The sequence below is a fragment of the Aedes albopictus genome, chromosome 2 (assembly GCF_035046485.1).
Source record: "Aedes albopictus strain Foshan chromosome 2, AalbF5, whole genome shotgun sequence".
Taxonomy (NCBI): Eukaryota; Metazoa; Arthropoda; class Insecta; order Diptera; family Culicidae; genus Aedes; species Aedes albopictus.
In genome coordinates this window covers 141715933-141730583 of record NC_085137.1, presented here as the reverse complement: position 1 = coordinate 141730583, position 14651 = coordinate 141715933, and the positions used below count along the sequence as shown (strand labels likewise).

The 14651-nt window shown below is 43.3% G+C and overlaps 1 protein-coding gene across 4 annotated transcripts in view; it reads left to right on the top strand.

The window, feature by feature from the left end:
- The first annotated feature begins 880 nt into the window (after window positions 1–880).
- The window catches only part of LOC115258710 (rab3 GTPase-activating protein catalytic subunit), an 86384-nt gene continuing 72613 nt past the window's right edge, over window positions 881–14651 (top strand). Inside the window, exons 1-2 of one of the 4 annotated variants that reach the window (XM_062850548.1) lie at window positions 881–1095; window positions 6777–8328. In XM_062850548.1, the coding sequence (XP_062706532.1) occupies window positions 6863–8328 (1466 nt within the window). In that variant the 5' untranslated portion in view covers window positions 881–1095; window positions 6777–6862. Of the gene's footprint in view, window positions 1096–6307; window positions 8329–14651 lie in introns of those variants that run through there. The other 3 variants (XM_062850551.1, XM_062850549.1, XM_062850550.1) reach the window with 3 other exon arrangements.

Genomic DNA, 14651 nt, shown 5'->3' with positions numbered 1-14651 from the left:
GTTGCTTGGGCTATTTATGTTCAACGGTATTATGGCGTGATTCTTACTGCGCCGTTACCGCGTATCTGATGGTCTCTACAGGGCTGGAAAGTACGCCCAAGAGCACGCCATAATATCGTTGGAACGGAATCGAAGAGCTCACCCGACCTAGTGTAATGAGAATGGCATACGATATCTAACGATAGCTAAGGACTCGGAAGCATTGCAATGTTGCTTTCTCATCGATAGAAAACTCTTTACCAATCCACACAAAACGCATCTGACCTGTCAATTTTGAACACCGCTCGGTGTTCAATCTAGTAGTCTAGATTGTGTTCTAAATTTTGAACATGCTCTTGAGAGCTTTAAGGGAACAATTTTTGCGCGCTCTCAGATCATGAGCGTTCAAAATGCATCTCCGTCGGACTCCAGAAGAAGCTGCGATCTAAAAAAAATTCACCCACGCACCAAGCTCACCATGTACAAAACGCTAATAAGACCGGTAGAGGACCGATACAAGACATGGACCTGCAATCAGTCGAAGTTTTCAAGCGACACATGCTAAGGACGATCTTTAGCGGTGTGCAAGCGAATGGTGTGTGGCAGAGAAGGATGCACCACGAGTTCGCTGCACTTTACGGCGACTTCAGTAACCAGAAAGTGGCCAAAGCCGAAAGGATACGGTAGGCAGGGTTTTTGCAAGAATGCCGAATAACAACCTTGCAATGTTGGTATTCGCGACTGATCCGGTTGGCACAAGAAGACGTGGAGCGCAAAGAGCACGATGGGCGGTCCGGGTGGAGCGTGAGTTGGCGAGCATCGGGCGTGACTGAGGATGGAGAGCGGCGGCCACGAACCGGGTATTATCTTAAAATTTAATGTGATGTTGAGCAAACAAATTTATGTATATATGCCACTGTCAACGAAGAAAATTATCTGGCCACCCTGCTGTGTTCAACCGAACTCAAATTCCTCCTGCATCAGATGTGCCGGAGTCAGTCTCGAGCGGATTGGAGTGCCTACTAAGTGCTTCTAGTTACGCGTAAGCTCTACGTTTGAATCGGGCTGGTTTTAGTGCTCGCGTTCACCTCCGTCGTCGGTTCGTCCACCCTGACGGTGAAGTTAGGATAAAATCTATCTGAACACACCGATTGACTGCACCGTATAGGCAGTCCAATTCCGATATGTAGTGCTTAAAAAATCATACCAATCCAGCTTGTTGTGGCGAGAAGTTCTCTGAGAACCCCTTCCGCGGTCGGTGTACCGTAAGCTTTGAGAGATCCGCCGCGCGGTTGTTCCACTTTGTGCTCTCGCGCGGTTCTCCGAACACCGACCGTTGATTGCGTTGTTGCTCCGATGGGCTCTCGTTCTCGTACCACAGACCGCACCGTTCCGAAGGGAGACCACATATGTTTCTCCATAGGCAACAGGAAGACCGGTTAGAAGGGAAGAGGCAACGAACGGTGCGCGGTTTGTTGATTTTATTCGTTCAAGTGTGGATAAACCACGGTGCGTGAAATGTTTTCGCTGTTTTCTCCCCGCGGAATAACTGTTGTTTCGCTCTGGGAGATCGAAATGTGTGCGGATTGTAGTGCTGAGAGCGTGAGCGAGTTGGCTTCCCGAGTGAAAAAGACTAATAAATGTGAAATAATGTACTCTGATACACAAGAAATTTATTGAAATGGAGCATTTCTAGACCATTTTCAAGTCAAATAAAATGTTCATATATGAACTCTAGCGTAACATGAGATAAGGGCCTAAGTCGAAAATGTGAACAAACGAGATTTTCCATTTTTCCTATCAAGTGTCACGTAATCCCATTAAAAACACCACCCCCGGCGAAGACTGGCGCTTGAGCCTAGCTATTTAGCACTGTAGTTGGAGGAAATGCCAATGCAGAACCCGTAGCTTCCGGGAAGGTAAGCCCAGCTCCCTGGGCTAGTGGGTTGGTGTCAGCCCCTGCGAGCCAGCCGTAGAAAAGACTAGCACCGGAAAATCAACAAGAGAAGAATGCGAACCGATACCCATGGCGACGACCACAGCGACGAAAAGGGACTTGCGATTGGAAGCTCGGTACGTGGAACTGCAGATCTCTCAACTTCATCGGGAGCACCCTCATACTCACCGATATACTGAAGGACCGCGGGTTCGGAATCGTAGCGCTGCAGGACCTATGGTGCGAACGTTTAGAGGTAATCATACCATCTACCAGAGTTGCGGCAACACACGTGAGCTGGCAACAGCTTTTATAGTGATGGGCGACATGCAGAGGCGCGTGATCGGTTGGTGGCCGATCGACGAAAGAATGTGCAGGTTGAGGATCAAGGGCCGATTCTTCAACTTCAGCATAATAAACGTGCACAGCCCTCACTCCGGAAGCACTGATGATGACAAGGACGCATTTTACGCGCAGCTCGAACGCGAGTACGACCGCTGCCCAAACCACGACGTCAAGATCATCCTTGGGAATCTAAACGCTCAGGTAGGCCAGGAGGAGGAATTCAGACCGACGATTGGAAAGTTCAGCGCCCACCAGCTGACGAACGAAAATGGCCTACGCCTCACGCTATGTCCAAAGGGAAGTATTATGAAAAGTGAATGTACCTCAAAGTTTTTTCGCTAGAACTGTATTTTTGGACCTCTAGATTCAGAATTTGTGCTATTTAAAATCATCTATCTTGGGTTTTATTCCATACATTTTTATATGGGATGAAATTGACCTTAAAATGACTTTTTTCGACATTTGTATGGGAAAATAGGAAAAAAATCAAAAATATCAAAAAACCCAAGATGAAATATTTTAATCCGCATATATTCTGAAACTAGAGGTCCAAACTTATGATCCTAAGGAATAACATTTCAGGTACATTCATTTTTCATAATACCTCCCTTTGGACATAGCGTGCGCCTCATCGATTTCACCGCCTCCAAGAACATGGCCATTCGTAGCACCTTCTTCCAGCACAGCCTCCCGTATCGTTACACCTGGAGATCACCACAACAAACGTAATCGCAAATCGACCACGTTCTGATTGATGGACGGCACTTCTCAGACATTATCGACGTCAGGACCTATCGTAGCGCTAATATCGACTCTGATCACTACCTGGTGATGGTTAAACTGCGCCCAAAACTCTCCGTTATTAACAATGTACAGTACCGGCGGCCGCCCCGGTACGATCTAAAGCGACTGAAGCAACCGGATGTCGCCACCGCATACACGCAGAATCTCGAGGCAGCGTTGCCGGATGAGGGTGTGCTCGATGTGGCCCCTCTAGAGGACTGCTGGAGTACAGTCAAAGCAGCCATCAACAACGCAGTCGAGAGCACTATCGAGTACGTAGAACGGAGTCGACGAAACGATTGGTTCGACGAGGAGTGCAGAGCGATTCTGGAGGAGAAGGATGCAGCGCGGGCGGTAATGCTGCAGCATGGAACCCGACAGAATGTGGAGCGATACAGACAGAAGCGAAAGCAGCAGACCCGTCTCTTCCGGGAGAAAAAGCGCCGCCTGGAAGAAGCGGAGTGTGAGGAAATGGAACTGCTGTGTCGTTCACAAGAAACACGTAAGTTCTACCAGAAGCTCAACGCATCCCGCAAAGGCTACGTGCCGCAAGCCGAAATCTGCAGGGATAAGGATGGGAGCCTCCTGACGGACAAACGTGAGGTGATCGAAAGGTAGAGCAGCACTTCGATGAGCACCTGAATGGCGAAGATAATGTAGGCACGGAGGACCAAGGCAGCGGAGGAAATGACTATGTTGGTGCAGCAGAGGACGGGAACGAACCAACTCCCACGCTGAGGGAAGTTAAGGATGCCATCCACCAGCTCAAAAACAACAAAGCGGCTAAGGACGGTACCGTCTATCCCCGTTGGTTTGACCTCATCTAATCTGAACGCTTTTTAATTTGACCACCTCTAATCTGCACATCGTTCAAACTTAAAATGGTTCAAACGTCATTCTGCTCATGGAACGGGGTGAAACGGAACGCTGAATCAAAACAAAATAGCAAAAACGGTTACCATCAGTGTGTTTTTCGATGTCCACAGGGTTACTAGAAGTTCAAATTAAAAAACGACCCCCGTTGGTTTGCATGAGGTGTCGTTCAAACCAACGGGGGTAGACGGTATCGCAGCAGAACTCATCAAGATGGGCCCGGAAAAGTTGGCCAACTGTCTGCACCAGTTAGTAGTCCAGATCTGGGAAACCGAACAGCTACCGGAGGAGTGGAAGGAAGGGATAATCTATCCCATCCACAAGAAAGGCGACAAGTTAATGTGTGAGAACTTTCGAGCGATCTCCATTTTGAATGCCGCCTACAAAGTGCTATCCCAGATCATCTTCCGTCGTCTTTCATCTGAAGTAAATGAGTTCGTGGGAAGTTACCAAGCCGGTTTCATCGACGGCCGGTCGACAACGGACCAGATCTTCACCGTACGGCAAATCCTCCAGAAATGCCGCGAATACAAGGTCCCAACGCACCACCTGTTCATCGACTTCAAAGCGGCATACGACAGTATCGACCGCACAAAGCTATGGAAAATCATGGACGAGAACAGCTTTCCTGGGCAGCTTACCAGACTGATAAGAGCAACGATGGACGGTGTGCAGAACAGCGTAAGGATTTCGGGTGAACTATCCAGTTCATTCGAATCTCGACGGGGACTACGACAAGGTGATGGACTTTCCTGTCTACTATTCAACATCGCCCTGGAAGGTGTTATGCGACGAGCCAGGCTCAACAGCCGGGGTACGATCTTCACGAAATCCGGCCAATTTGTCTGTTTTGCGGATGACATGGATATTATTGCTAGAACATTTGGAACGGTAGCAGAAGAGCAGAACTGTTCACCCGCCTGAAACGCGAAGCAGCAAAGGTCGGACTGGTGGTGAATGCGGCTAAGACAAAGTACATGCTGGTAGGTGGGACTGAGCGAGACAGGACAAGCCTTGGCAGCAGTGTTACGATGGACGGGGATACTTTCGAGGTGGTAGAAGAATTCGTCTACCTCGGTTCCTTGCTAACGGCGGACAATAACGTGAGCCGTGAAATACGAAGGTGCATCATCAGTAGAAGTCGTGCCTACTATGGGCTCCAGAAGAAACTGCGGTCGAAAAAGATTCACCCCCGCACCAAATGTACCATGTACAGGACATTAATAAGACCGGTGTTTCTCTACGGACACGAGAAATGGACGATGCTCGAGGAGGACCTGCAAGCACTCGGAGTTTTCGAGCGACGGTTGCTAAGGACGATCTTCGGCGGCGTGCAGGAGAACGGTGTGTGGCGGAGAATGATGAACCACGAGCTCGCTGCACTTTACGGCGAACCCAGCATCCAGAAAGCGGCCAAAGCCGGAAGGATACAATGGGCAGGGCATGTTGCAAGAATGCCGGACATCAACCCTGCAAAGTTGGTGTTTGCTAACGATCCGGTTGGCACAAGAAGGCGTGGAGTGCAGAGAGCACGATGGGCGGACCAGGTGGAGCGTGATCTGGCGAGTGTTGGGCGTGACCGACGTTGGAGAGCTGCAGCTGCAAATCGAGTATTATGGCGGCAAATTGTTGATTCAGTATTATCATGAATTTGATGTTAACTAAATAAATGAATGAATGTCACGTAATCTATCGATACACTTCCTCACCCACGACAAAAACCCATTTTAACATGACTTTTTGAATGATTTTTTAAAGGTAAGTAAATTCATAGTTCCGTTTGGGCCTAAGCAGAGCTGCATAATATCAGCCATGACAGTTGACTACTGATGTTGCACTACCGTCACTATCACTGCAGACCGATCAATACCAGGACGACATTGACAGGCAACGATTTGATACTGACCTGCACTCCAGATCACTGTCATTGCTACTGAACTGATATTTCAGCGATTCTAGCCTAAGTCGATTTGTATTTGGTCAAAGGGCCAATGTACTAGGGCCTAAGTGATTTGCTTTTTGTCAAAGGGCCAATGTATTGGGGCCCAAGTCGATGAAAATTTTCAAAAGGGCCAATGTCCATTGCTGTTCGGAAACTCAATGTTTATACTAATTTCAATGTAGTATGCTATTTTTTACACTAGGCAGCATGTAAGGAGCAGTCATGCTCGTCATTTGTTGCATAAGTGATACTAATAGAGTGTTTGATTTCTAAATAGGGTTTATGAATATACATGGAAACCTCTCAAGCAGATTTCTCAATGTTTACATTTTGGACTTAGGCCCAGGGATGGGAGCATTTATTTGCAAAAAGTTACATTCACTTGCTATTATCTCAGTTCAGAAGCATGCTATCGAAAAACAATGTATGGATGAATTAAACCTTGTAGTTTATCTGAAACTTTGCCGAATAAAATTGGGGTCGCACACGCATACCAAAGTCGTGAGCGAGCTGTGAAGGCAACTCTCCACGCGGTGAATGTAAATTACATTCACGCCGTGGAGAGTTGTGTTTGCTGCCTTCTGTTGACTAAACTATTAATTCTACGCTAATATATTCTTCTACAAAGTTTCAGATAAAACAAAAATGAAAAAGTGTTCCATACATTGATTATGCTGCGATGTTTCTGAAGCGAGTTAACAGCAAGCGAATGTAAATGATTGCAAATGAATGATCCCATCCTTGCTTATGCCCTTATCACATGTTACGCTAGAACTTATTTCTATCTGAAAATGTTTTTCATGTAATTTGTTTTACAATATACTTCACCTAACTTTTGAAAAGGGCATATTGTGAAAACCTAATTTTCTTCTCAATAAAGTTATAACACGAAAACGGTTTGGCAATACATATTTCCAGCATTACGAACTGCAGAAGCTTTGTGTACAACTTTAAACAGCGTTAATCTTTGACATCGAGCAACAACCACTTAAGTGCAACCCAAAATGCTGAACGAAGAAGTAGATGACTCGGAGTTCTTCCAGCAGGACTTCACCACCGCATCGGAGTGGGAGATATTCAACGCTCGGTTGGAAGAAATTTTCCACGAGTGGAAGCTATCCTACGTGACATCCGGGTACCATGCTTCCTTGGAACAGAATCAACTTTCACTCTGCGAGTGGACCCACCTGAAAGAAAGGATTAAATTTGCTGACGTTGAGCTGGATGTTGTCAGATACAAAGCTAACATTCCGGGTCGGGAATTAACTGGAGAGGATGGCGTCCGAGACGGCTGCCAAGCGTTCGTCGATTTGATGGCCAATGAAAACGACTACTGTATTGTTGACCAGAAGGTTGACGATGGACAACTGCATCCGCTGGCCCAGTGGTACGGATTGCGAGAGTTTGTCGTGGTGGTTCCGGTGAAGAACTCCATCACCAACGAGAGCCAAATTGGGATCCTGATGAGTTCGATCCATATTGCTGTGTCGGAGAGTGGTTGTGACGTTCCGGTGTTTGTGCAGGTGTTGGACAAGGTCCAGAATGTGTTCTTGGGAGTTTGCGAATCGGGCTCGACGCGATTGTCGTTCGACATTGTACACTTGAATGTAACGCCGCCGACGTGCAAGTATCTTTCGGGTTTGCTGGATGTTTTCAAGGGAAAAATTGGCGTATCGTATGCGGATCCGGTGGCGGTGTCAGTTCGGTTCACCTACTCGCTGACCAAGTTTCTGAGTGCTTCGTTCGCAGTCTCTAAGAACATCCCATTCTCCAACAACGGTGAAGATGAGAAAGATTCTACCATATCGCTTCCGTTTGGAGTCGCTATCGATCCAGTATCGGAACTGATCCTGCATTGCACGTGGCCACACGTCGCTGATAACGTAGTTGTCGATTCCCAATCCTACTCGGATTTTGATCCACTGACGGCCCCAGTTTGGACCTTGAGGGCTCGCTTCGAAGATGCTCCGGTTTGCTACATGTCGGATTGCGTTCAGGAGTTTTTGCAAGTTTCCGAATCACGTCGGGCCATAACTGAATACTTTCCGGAACTTGCCGTCGGAGCTACGCAGAACTTGGAAGGGACAAAAGCACTGGAACGCTTGACGGAATCCAAGATCCCAACTTTGTCATCGGTTATACCGGGGATTGCAACTAGTGGTGGGAAGAAGGACACTATTAAACTTGAAGGTCCGTTGAACGACGAACTGCTAAAAGACATGTTGTACTACCTATTCCCCGATGCTCAAAACGACGCAAGTCACCAGTATCACATACCGTCGGCGGGACAGACGGAATTCGATCCTTTGAAAATAAAATCTGCCCATCCGGATTCATTGGTTCATCGGTTGGCCAAGCTCTTGGCTGCATGTAATTCGTATTATGGTGGAAAACGTGCGGTGGCCCAGCTGTGGGCTGAGTTTGCTCAGGAGATGCGCTATCGAGTGGAACGTTGCATTTATATTCCGGGGTAAGTATGTTTATTTTATGTTTTGGAATATTAGGAGATTGCTTAACATTTGCTCAAATGTCGTATAATTGATTATCTTGAAACCAACTTTCGACCAAATGATTATTCTCATCAAACGTCCTAAAAACGTTTTATCTATATTTAACAATATTTACTAATCAATTTCTTGATTTTGCTTTGGCTGACCAAGCCATGTTGGAAATTACACTGTTGAAAATGCTTTGACATCCATGTGCACAACAGAACATGTGCTCGATGAACAAATTGAGATTTGAATTATGAAAAGAAATCCACGTACTCCGGTGAGACTCGAACTCACGACTCCCAATTCGCTAGACGGGCGCTTCTATTCCTTCAAGCTATGGAGTCACTCGACTATCTCCGTCGCCAGCAGGCCTAGAACTGAACTCGATTCCACAGTCGCACATGGTTATCTTCTTTTCACAATCCAAACCTCCTTCGGATGGGATTAGATGAACATCTAACACATACACTGTTGTGCACAACTGTATCAAAGCGGGAGCTACAACATCCTAGTAGAACGCTCAGAAATTTTATCTCGATTGGACATTTGGTTACTGAGATATCTTTCGAAGAGTACTAAGGATTTATACAACTAAACTTTTTGAGATTTTGGACCAAGTGTACCGTCGATGGGGGTGACAATGGGTCTGGGGGGTGAGATTGGGTCAAAACGAAGAAACATAAAATTTGAAATAGCTATCAACTATCGCTAATTTATATTGAAAACTTTATTTTATTTCAAAGAAGAGATGTTTTTACACGTCATGATGCAGAATAAGATGTTAAGCAATAATTGTTTTTTGTTAAATTTGTGGCTAAACTCATATGATGAAACTACTAGTAAATCACTCTGAAAAAATTTCTCCCTCGTAATGTTTAACACAAGCACCTAACCATACATTTTCTTATAAGTGGTTAGCTGTAGATATTACCTGGTTGATGCAATTAAAAAAACGGGCTGGCATTGTTCTTTTTATGTAAAAATTCAATATTTTCGACCCTATGTCTAAATATTAAGAATGGGGGTGGGATTGGGTCAAGCAAGTTATCGAGTGCATATAACCTCAACTAAAAATTCAACTTGTTATCCAGTCCCCATTTGACGTTTTAGTGATGCCATGTGTACCGTATCTTAATGAAAGCACGCTTTCTTTCGAAAACATGTCAAGACGTGTGAAGCGAGTGTGTGAATACGTTTAGTATCTAAAATCATTTATAACAATACACCCATGCGTTTGGTTGGACAGTTCGTCTAATCATTAGCTAATCTTTAGTGTACTGCAATATCATAAGCGCACAAAATAGACTTAGAAGCGTTCTTCTTCTCTCCTCATTTTTGAAACTTTAAGGAAGTATCGTGAAACTGCAGATGGTAGTGGCATCCAGGAAATACCGGGGCCATAAAACCGGTAACATGACAAAACGAACGAACGTCGAAAAATATTATGTTTTTTTTTTCAATAAATCTTTCAATGCGCCTCTCCCTTATTGTAATCCCCCCTCCTCTCATGGAGGTTGGAACTTTAAACGAGGATGATTATGATGGCTAAAATGGCGTTACAACATACAAACTTTATTTTATCAAATTTCAACCATTTTTTCGATTGTATTAGCCCTTTTAGGTGGATTAATCATCTTTTAAAAATACCTAAGTTTTTATTCGACATGGTTACATTGTATTTTAAGTAGGTTTACTAGATATGATGAATAAAATTAACTTGTATTCTTAGATAGAGGACTTCGAATACTTTGACCCATTCTCACCCCCTCTAAGGGGTGAGATTGGGTCAATTTTCAATCATTTGTAGTTTAATAGACAATTCATATAATGTGATACTTTCTTGCCAAACTATCATTACCATATAGAAGAGTGTGCATACCAAATAAAAAGTTATTCCGACTTCAACTGCATTTGTTATTTAGCAAACAATCTTTGAGTATCCTTTTTTGACCCATTCTCACCCCCAACGACGGTATCATAATAAATATCTCAGCCATCTGTCAATCGATTTCGGTTCTCGTGGCATCAAATGAAAGCTATAACATCCTTGTAGAACCCTATACAATTTTATTAGGATTAGACGTTTGGTTATCGAGATATCTTTCAAAGAGTACTTGGGAGTAATACAGGTTAACCTTTTGAGAGATTTTTGACTAAGTGTATCATAATAAATATCTCAGCCGTCTGTCAACCGATTTGGGTTCTCTTAGCACCAAATGAAAGCTACAGTATCCTTGTAAAAGGCCCTACCATTTTAGTTCGTTTGGACATTTGGTTACTGAGATATCTTTCGAAGAGTATTTCAATAAATTCCTTTTTTTATTTATTATTATATTCGCTTGTTATCTTGCATGAGCTTTTGACCAGTCTATGGGAAATTATTGTTCAATTAATAATGCTATAATGCTGACCTCATATAAAGTGTATACTAGCAGGTTATTGTTTTCAATAAAATTATAAATAACAATTTACAAATAAACAGGAATTCTATGAAAACTAACAATATGTTAAATTAAAGCTTTAAATTCATATATTGTGGGAAAAATGCAAGAACTGGACAGCCAAAATAACTAGCTAATTCCAAAACTGATTAACATAGTAGATATATCATTTTTGTCCTTTTTACACCATAACCATGAATACCAAGTACTTCTGTGCTAATTTATTCGACTGATTAGGAGATATTAGACAAAGTGTATCTCGCTGATTTTCTTATCCATTTGTTAATCGATTCAAGATCTTCTGGCAGTTAACAATTGATACAATATTCCAGAATATGTAAGCTATTTAAAAAAAAATCATGCAAGATTCTAGAAGGTGTCTGGTATTTCTGGTAGTTTAGTCCATGGTCCATGATGCTATTTTGGAAACCAATTCACTAGATGCCAAATCCACAATATTTTCTAGAACTTTTGGTCCATCAAACAAAATAAATATGTTAAATACAAATAATACAACAATAGTTTTAATAAGTGTAAGAAGGGTTCTGTTCACCATAGGTGGATTAAATCGGGTTTTTGAAGTTGAAAAATAAAAATGTTTTTTCACTCAACATTGTCATTCTATAATCCATATTTATTCATTTAATGTCTTTAGGCGCCATATAAAAAAAACGCAATGAACAAGTCTCGTGTAACTTTTTTTTGCAAACTAACACATTTATGTCATTTTAGCACCCAACCCTAGCCAATGTTGTAAACCAATATCGTCTTAAAATTCTGAAAATTCTTGTTATTATGCATATGAGGTAGTCATTAAAATATTTTATACACAAGTAACATAACTGTTACTGTTATGTAAATTTCCATTATAAAACGTATCTGGGCCAACCGGAAATCGAACTCGTCTCCTCAGCACTCTGCTGATTGGCTATGTGGTCATAAAGACTTATTTTCAATTTCCTCGGGAATAGAACAAACAATAAACGTTGCCTGATGTCGTGATTACAAGTCTACCAATTCACTTCTTTTTTCCGACATCTCTGGGATTCCTCCTGGTTTACTTGTTGGGATTGCTTCAGAAAGCTATGATGAGATTTATGTTGTAGACTTCCTGCTTGGATTGCTTTAACCTTTCAGGACGCGCGCCATCAAGCAACCGAAACTGCACCACGCTCGCGCTGCGTACGATGAGCGAGGTTTTTCGGTAGTGTTGTACTTTTTACAACAGCGCGCGCGCTGAAGGGTTAAAGATGTCTGTTTCGCTTCAGGCAGGTATTTTTGCTGGTTTTCCAAGAATTTGGCCGAAAATTGTTCCGGGGGTTCCATAACGATCCATTCAGATGTTTCCCTATAAGATTTTTTCAAGCATTCCTCCTGTGATTCCTCCAGAAGCTATCCTTGATACTCTTTCAGAAACACCTGTTGAAATCCCTCCAGAAATTCTTGCTGATTTTCCTACAGGGCTTTTTACAGTTCCATTTCTACAGAACTCCTCTAGTGTTAAATTCTGAGATTTCTGTAGATAGTTCTGCAATAAATGATTCCTCTATGAATTGCTCCGTGAAATCATCCATGAATGAATCTACGGAAAGCATAAATTTCCCAAATGGAGGAAAAAGGAGAACGTGACTCTGGTGCTGGCCTACTGATGAATAAATTTAGGAATTTTTCAGGAATTCCTCTTAGGATTCATTCGGGGGTCCTTCTAGATTTTTCTAAAAATGTTCCTCTTTTAATGCCAGTTATTACTCATATAGAAATTCTTGGGATTTTACAGGGTTACCTCTTGACATTACTGTAGGAAAATCTCTTGTTATTGCTTCTGAAATTCTTGTTGAAAATTATCCTGGAACTGATTCGTGATTCGTCCTGGAATTTCTCCAGTTCTTTTCTTCAGGAATTCTTCCATTAATTTCTCAATGAATTTCATCTGATCCTAACAGAGATTTCTTCGACGATTGCAATAGGAATTCCTCCAATGATTTTTCAGGAATTGCTACAAGAATTTCTTTAGGGTTGCCTGTAGGGATTTCCTTGGAGATTACAGTAAGGATTGTTTCATTTACAGAAACTCGGATTCTTTCAGGAATGCATTGAGAATTACAGCCCGTAATTCCTCGAGTCATTTCTGCAGGAATTCCCCCAAAAATTTCTTCAATGATTTTTCCAGAGTTTCATTAGAGCTTTAGCTCTGGAAATTAAAGTGGAACGGCAGCAGAAACGTAGCCTATTCGGACAGTATGAGACTACGTGTTCAATTTGCGTGTTCAATTCAAATCTCGTCAGGGTTACCATTATTGGCATCGAACTCGTCGGAAAAGAGATAATTAATAAAAAACGACAATTTATAACTTAACAGTGAACTTTGTTCATGTCTCTCCGAATGAATGACTCTTCCCACCTATCTCCGTGACCCCCTCATTTGCATGCCTCTTTCTGTGACAAGCTCAAAACAATTATTCATGCATAAAAAAAATATTTTAAAAAATTTCCTGATTTTGTCAGTCTAAAATGCTACAAGGAAAATCGGGTCCTTACTGTATATGTAACAAGGTTCAAAGATTAGCTAACACGCTTTCTGATAACTTACTACCTATTTGTTTAATAATTGTTACAACATTCCATTCGGGGCAAAAAGAGTAAGCTCTATTTCTGCTCACTCTTTGTTCTGACTCTGTTCCACTCTCTGCACATCGCTCCCGTGTGCCTTCGTGTCACAACAGCGTTTCGGTTCTTCCGTAAAGGGGAACTCGCATCATGGTGAGTGTCTTCAACCGTTGCACCGTTGTCGGTCGTAAGACCGAACTCCGCCTCACCTCTTGGCCTCACCGCTGACACAACATAAGTTTTTATGTCCAACTCCGCAACTGCGATGGTGTGGTCGACCTCAATCGATGCTGATGCACCGCCGCCGGCGGCCGCCATGGTTCTCAATGCAACCGGGCGCATGGCACAGCGAGTGGCGTGGCGACTCGGGTTGCACCGGGGAGGATGCCATGTGCCAAGTTGACTCTCTCGGTCATCGTCGTCGGTCGCTGGTGAACCGAACCAACATTCAAGTTTGTCCCCTTTGGCAAATCGAGTGACGTGAATCGCGAGCGACAATGAACACCTTGTCGTTGGGGGTGGTTGGTTGTACAGACAGACCACCCGGCACGGTTGCGATTCATGAATAGGGGGTGGATGCTGCTGCCGTTGGCGACGTCACTCACACGTTCAGGTCACGACGTCACGATCAGCGACGCAGTAGGGGCAATGATGCCAACCACTGATGATGATGATTATGATTGTGATGAACGCGATAAAGGTTCATTCTAGATGGCTGTTGTTGTTGAGAAAAGCGTGACCGTTGCGGAAGATGTAGTAATACTACAGTCGAAAGACAGGTGACTCTGCTCAGGTTGACGAACGATTTGTATTCACAACAAAGCGAAACGAGGCGAGGCGTGCCAGTAGATCGCTATCACATACGTTGTACAGTTGATTTTCGAGAAACATAAACTGCAAATTGAATGGATTCGTTAATTACACACGGCGTTTGAGAATGACTTGGGAGGCAAATCGTTTACGGCTTTGTGTCAGATAAGATTTGCTTTTCACCAATAAAGGGAATTTTGGGGCTTTACAAAATTATCTACGACAACAAGGTAAACAAATTGCAACTGTTTCAATCGATTAACAACTAGTTTATGTATGATATGTAACTGGATAATTAGGTACTGTGGTAACGATCATAAAAGATCTATTTAATGTTATCTTCTAATGCCACACGCGCTGCGGAATATGACCAACCATGCTGGCGCACGGTAGGGAAGAGACTGACCCAATCAATCAACGCGCATTACCAATCGTGTTGC